Genomic DNA, 6233 nt, shown 5'->3' on the forward strand with positions numbered 1-6233 from the left:
ACCTTGTTTGTCAACAGTCCCCTGATGGTCGTGGCTGAGATGCACCTTGTATCTTGTAATCATAATACAAACCACAAGGGCCAGTCCGGCCACAACACCGACTCTGCTTCGGGGAATGTCTGTGGGGGTCTCCACAACAACTGGGTGCCCAGGCGAGGGCCCCAGGCATTCATAGCTGATGGCCTCATTATTCGTAGGCTGAGATCTACACAAAACGCCCAGGGATGTCAATGCCAAGAGAGCTATAATGTGACCCCAAAATTAGTAAATAAAAAAATTTCATATCAACTGAATTCAACACACATAAACAAAATTTGATAAATTCACCACACAGTAAAGATTATAAACCAAGTATCTGTAGCAAAGTAGCAAATATACAGGGTCTGGCAGAAATAACACCTGCTTAAGAGTGGTTAGTAGTGTATTAATATGGGTGTAATAATTTATAGTTTAAATTTGAACATTTCACCTAAAATGTCGTATGGTGTGCAGGAGTGTGATATTATTATGTTACAGAATCACATGGTTATGATGTTGTAACAAAAGATTTTGTAATAAAAAGGGGGCATTATTGGTGCTAGACCCTGTATTTATGGAGAAATTAGATGCATCCCCTTTGAGGTTATACAGAAGGTCGAACGTCCCTTATTACACATGTCAGACTGGCATCAGAGGTTCTACACATCGTCACGAGAGCAGAAGAAAATCAAGGCCATGAAGACCGAACGGGAGGGAGATACTGGCTGCAGATGATAAAATCCACATATTGACTAAGTCTGCAGCCTCTGGAGCCCCAGTGTCCAAGTTCAGATCCAGGCTCCGCACTTTTCAGGCTGTGTGACCCTGGACAGATTCCTTCGCCTCTCCACAGTCTGTTTCCCACCTGTACTGTGGGAAATAATGGAACAACGTCCAAACCTAAGGAAGGGAACACAGAAGAGGCACGTGGACCGGTGCCTGGTTCGGAGTCAGCGCCTCAGCGGAAGTGCTTCCCCATGGCTCCTGTTGCTGCCTCCCCCTGGTTCAGTGACCAGACACTGTTGAAGTGCCTGTCCTTCCCATCTGTCCCGCAGAGCTGCTCAAACTGGTCCTATGCGGTTTCTAACCAGACCCAGAGTTTAAACAGTGGATGTATCACTTACCAGTAACACGTGGGAAGCACCACTCACGAGTGACCCTGTGAACCCTTAACTGCTCCCCCTTAAAGCCCCGCCCCCAGCCCTGGATCCCAGGACACAGACTTGAGCTGCCTCCTGTTTCCTTGACAGTTGACCCTCAGATAAAGTCCTTTCTTCTCCCAAAAGCTGATTGCACGGTATTGGCCTCTATGTGGTAGGGCAGCAGGCCCTTGTTCAGGAGCACATGCCTCTCCCCACTGTGTCCCTAATATCCCCCACCTGGGGGTGACTCACAGGCGTCCCTGCACCTGGGGTGCTCTCGGGTCTCCTGGTCTTCGGGACGATGGTGCCAGCGATGATCCCCGCCAGGCCCACCACCAGGCCCCCCACCAGGCCCACAGTCTCCATCGTCTCCCGCACCTGGATCCGCTCCTGGGCCTCTGGGACACAAAGGACAGATGGAGTCAGAGGTGCAAAGAGCAGGACTGGCCTCAGGGGTGGGGCATTAAGAATTAAGAGTCAGAAACCATGAGATGTGAGGTTTGTATATAGTGACAATAAACCATGGAATTAAGGAAAGCCGATACCAGGGAGAGAGGGGTCCTGGGAGTCCAGATGGTGTCAGGATGGCATTGGCAAAGGGAGGGGCTCCATCCCCTAGTGCAGAGGGGTGGCCCATCCAGGCCCCAGTGCTCCGCCTGGGAGTCGTAGATGTCATCTGCTGGGGGCACGAAGGTCAGGGAGTGGAACTTGTGGAATCTGAGTTCTGTGCTGGGCAGGAAGATGGTCTCGGCCACCCCTTCGGTCACTGCCTGCCCATTGTGCAGCCAGCTGACACTGAGCACGGGTGGGAACAACTCGTCCACGTGGCATATGAGAGTGTGGGGCTGCCCCAGCTGCACAGGCTCCTTGGGAAACAGTCACCTCAGGGGGCTCTGAGAGGGGATGGGACCTGGTGAGTCCACCGCCTTCGTCTGCATCTCAAAGGCCCACCTCAGGCCCAATATTCTGCAGATGAGGCCCCACCTCTGTCAGGCCCACCCTTTGCCCCCAGGGCTCCCAGCTCAGAGTCCCAGCTTCTCAGGCTCCTGACCTGGCCTCCCTCATCCCAGCCTCGTTCTTGGTAAGAGGAAAATGCCTCCTCTGATGGCCTCAGTGCCCAATTTTGTGGACGGAATCCTGCCCACTCTCAGGGGTTCATCACAAGTGGGCATCTGGGTCTCCTCCCTCCGACCCTGCAGCGGGGCTGGAGAGGAGCCAGCAAGGGTAAGCGGTGCCATTTGTGGCCCTGCCGTGGCTGGACCGTTGGATCGGGGTGTTCGAGTTCCTTCCTGCCACAACGATGTCAGCTCTACCCCTCCGAGCATCATAGTCAAAGGCGTGAAGAAACTCCAGCAGATGCCAGTCTCCTTCTTACCCAGGTCCACGCAGAACTGCTCGTCCTCATCAAATTCGAGCACGAACTCCCAGGAGGGCCTGTGAGTCTGGACAAACTCGCCTTCGCTGACACGTGGTCCACGGCATGAAGTTCGAGAGGGGAGGCTGGTGGACAGGTGAGTAAGTAGGAAAAGAGAACGGAACACAGAAAGCGAGTAGGTAAAGGAGGGTTACTGGCAACATGAAGGAAAAGCACAGAAGGTGAGAAATGCAGCATGAAAGAAAAGAAATGGGGAAAACGAGAAAAATTATTTCTTAAAAATTTATGTTGCTTCTCTTGTACCCGAAGACTGAAGCATCCGTCCCCCAGTACAATAATGATGATGTTGAACACAATAATAAGACGGTATTTACTGAGGACGGACCATGAGCTCAACTTACTCGCTGAATCTTCACTCCCGCCCCCCACCCCCCAGGTGGAGCATTATTCTGCTTATCAGGGCACCGACCACGGGGGTAAGTAACTGGCCCAAAGTAACACAACTCCCCATAGAAGCAACACCGAACCGCCCGCCCCACCCCACCCCATGGCCTCTCAGAATTCTAACGGGACCAGACATATAATTAGTGATAAAGCCACAGAGTGGGGCACAGGAGAGGAAATAAAAAATTTTCAGAGTGGAATATTTTTTATTTTTTTCATTGTTTACTTTTTAAATTATATTTTATTTATTATACTATTATAGTTTCCTGATTTTTCCTTCTTTGTCCCCCTCCACCCAGCAGCCCCACTCCCTCAGGCAATCCCCTCACCATTGTTAATGTCCATGGGTCGTGCTATAAGTTCTTTGGCTACTCCATTTCCTGTACTGTACTTTACATCCCCATGCCTATTCTGAAACTAGCTATTTGTATTTTTTAATCCCCTCATCTTCACCCATTCTCCCCCTCACCCTCCCATCTGGCAACCATCTGGTAACTAACTTCTCTTACTGTTTTTCAGAGTCTTTATCTTTAACTTTTGGCCTTTTAATTACAATGTGTCTTGGAGCGGCCTCTTTGTTGCCATCATAATTGGGACTTTCTGTGCTTCCTGGACTTGCAGGTCTATTTCCTTCACCAAATTAGGGAAGTTTTCTTTCACTATTTTTTCAGACAAAATTTTAATTTCTTGCTCTTTCTCTTCTCCTTCTGGCCCCCCCATGAGGCAAATGTTGGACTTCTTGAAGTTGTCCCAGAGGCTGTTTATACTATCCTCACTTTTCTGGATTCTTTTTTCTTCTTGTTGTTCTCATTGGTTGTTTTTTTGCTTCCTTATGTTCCAAATCATTGATTTGATTCTTGGCTTCATCCACTCTGTTGTTGATTCTCTGTAAATTGTTCTTTATTTCAATTAGGGTAGCCTTCATTTCTCACTGGTCTTTTTTATGCTGCTGAGGTCCTCACTGAGTTCCTGGAGCATCCTAATAAGCAGTGTTTTGAACTCTGCATCTGATAGGTTGCTTGTCTCCATTTTGTTCAGTTCTTTTTTTGGAGTTTTGATCTGTTCTTTCATTTGTTTCTTTGTCTCCTCATTTTGGCAGGCTCCCTGTGTTTGTTTCTATGTGTTAAGTAGAGCTGCTTTGACTCTGTGTCTTGGTTGTGTGGCCTAATGTAGTAGGTGTCCTGTAGGGTCCAGTGGCACAGCCTCCCCTCTCACCAAAGCTGGGTACTGCACTTGTGTCTGTGGGGGCTAAGTACACCCTCCTCTTATAGTTGAGCCTTGATTGCTGCTGGCAGATCAATGGGAAGAATTTAGTCAGGCCAGTCAGCTGCAAGAACTGACTGTGACCACTGACCACCAATCTCTGCCTCCCATGGAGGATCAGCTGTGCAGGGGCAAGGTGCTGGTGCTCTGATATGGTCTGTAGGTGCCGACTGGGTGTGTTGGCCATGGGGTTTCCTGGGTGGTAGAGGCCAGTGTCAGCCCCCACCTGTGTTTTGCCAGGGGCACCCTGCCTGAATTGCAAAAAAATCTGAGAGGGCTGCTACTTGTGTTGGACTTGGAGATTCCCAGGTAAAGCCAAGCTGTGAATCTAATCTGGCTGCTGCTAGGGCTCACTAAAGCCAGCTGTTGCTTGTTTGATAGGATTTAGAAGCCAATATCAGCTATTCTTATGAGAAAGTAATTTGGGTAGGCCTCTAAATTGGGTGGGTCAGAGCCTCTGGGGATCTCCAAGGCTGGTCAAACAGTGTTAGCCAGGTTTATGGAGACTCAGACATGGTACTAGCTTACCAGCTCTGTGGATGGGGGGTTTAGCAAAGGGACAATGACCTGCTTGCCTTGATACCAGACACCCCAGTTTCTCCCTGTATACCACTGGTGCCTTTCAGGCTGCTACTCTGGTGCTGGAGCTCAGAGGGAGTGAGTCTGAGTAGGTGAGTCCGTGGGTTCTTTAAGAGGAACTGCCTGGGGCTCCAGCAGCTTCTTCCACCAACTCAATCCCTGCTGGTTTTTGCAGCCAGAAGTTGTCAGGACTTATCTGCCTGGTCTTGGAATCCTGGGCTAGGGGGCTGGTGTGGGTCTGGGACTTCTCACTTCCAAGATATCCTTCCCGAATTTTTATCCACATAGGTGTGGGACCAGCCCATTCTGCATCTGCACTCCTTCTACCAGTCTGGATGGGTAGTTGCCAGACAGCCATTCAGCTCGATCTCTGACATTCCTGAGTGATGGTTATTCTTTAATATTGATGTGGTTGTGCAAAGAGGTGAGTCATGCCTACCCAGAGTGGAAATTTTTTTAAATAGTGAAAGAAATGAAGAAAACTCCAGAGTCTTGGTGCTATTTATAGACTTTAAGTTAGTTTCTTTGTTTAATAAAAAATGGTGGGTTCCATAATTTTGTTTATAACACTTTCATTTTAGGCATATTGAATTTAAAAATATTAATATTTAGCCCTGGCTGGCGTAGCTCAGTGGATTGAGCGTGGGCCTGCGAACCAGAGGATTGCAGTTCGATTCCCAGTCAGGGTACATGCCTGGGTTGCAGGCTGGTTCCTTGCAGGCTAACTACCAGCAGGGAACGCACAAAAGGCAACCATACATTGATGTTTCTCTCCCTCTCTCCTTCCCCTCTAAAGATAAATAAATAAATAAAATCTTTAAAAAAAATTAAAATATTAATATTTACATATTCACAAATTTTCTTGTTGAAAATATGTGTTTAACTGCAGTTGCCATTGGAAATAAAGTTGTTGCATTTAAAACACCTCTGGGATAGTTTCTGAGTTTAAACTGATATATAAGAAGCAGCAAAAGGTCGCCAATAAAAAAACTATTTAGTATTACTTAAAACAATAAAAATGACAGAGTTTGGGGTTGAGAAAAGTAGAGGAACTCAGAGGAACTGACACAGCAGGGTTGAATGGTCTAACTCCCTAATTAAAGATTTGTCCTCACAGCCCCAACCTATGTGTAACACTGGAAAATTGTAACAGCATGTTTGGTTATTGAAGAATTCTAGGAACTAGTTCCAAAAGATATAAATTCTAACATTTAAGCATCTCAGCTCCAGGAGATTTGCTGACCTTCATCCATGGAGCCAGGATGAGGCCAAGCCAGGATGATACGAACCCAGGATGACAAGAAGCTGTAATGACTGAACAGGGATGGTTTAGTCACCGGACATCACTTGCTTTATCAACCCCCTCCCTTGATCTCTTTGTTCTGTTACCTTCTCCCTTCTTATAAAAACCT

The 6233-nt window shown here is 47.7% G+C and overlaps 1 protein-coding gene across 1 annotated transcript; it reads right to left on the bottom strand.

Annotated features, from left to right (window-relative positions):
* Positions 1 to 640: 640 nt before the first annotated feature.
* Positions 641 to 2719, bottom strand: LOC118991542 (uncharacterized; the record flags this gene model as incomplete). The annotated part of the gene is made up of 3 exons (XM_037052858.1): positions 641 to 918; positions 1413 to 1558; positions 2536 to 2719. Coding segments are annotated over 3 exons (420 nt in total), but the record flags the coding sequence as incomplete, so codon positions are not given.
* Between the last annotated feature and the right edge of the window lie 3514 nt (positions 2720 to 6233).

This window comes from Sturnira hondurensis, unplaced genomic scaffold (genome assembly GCF_014824575.4).
Source record: "Sturnira hondurensis isolate 20B ecotype Veracruz unplaced genomic scaffold, ASM1482457v3 Scaffold0007578, whole genome shotgun sequence".
In the NCBI taxonomy this organism is placed as follows: domain Eukaryota; kingdom Metazoa; phylum Chordata; class Mammalia; order Chiroptera; family Phyllostomidae; genus Sturnira; species Sturnira hondurensis.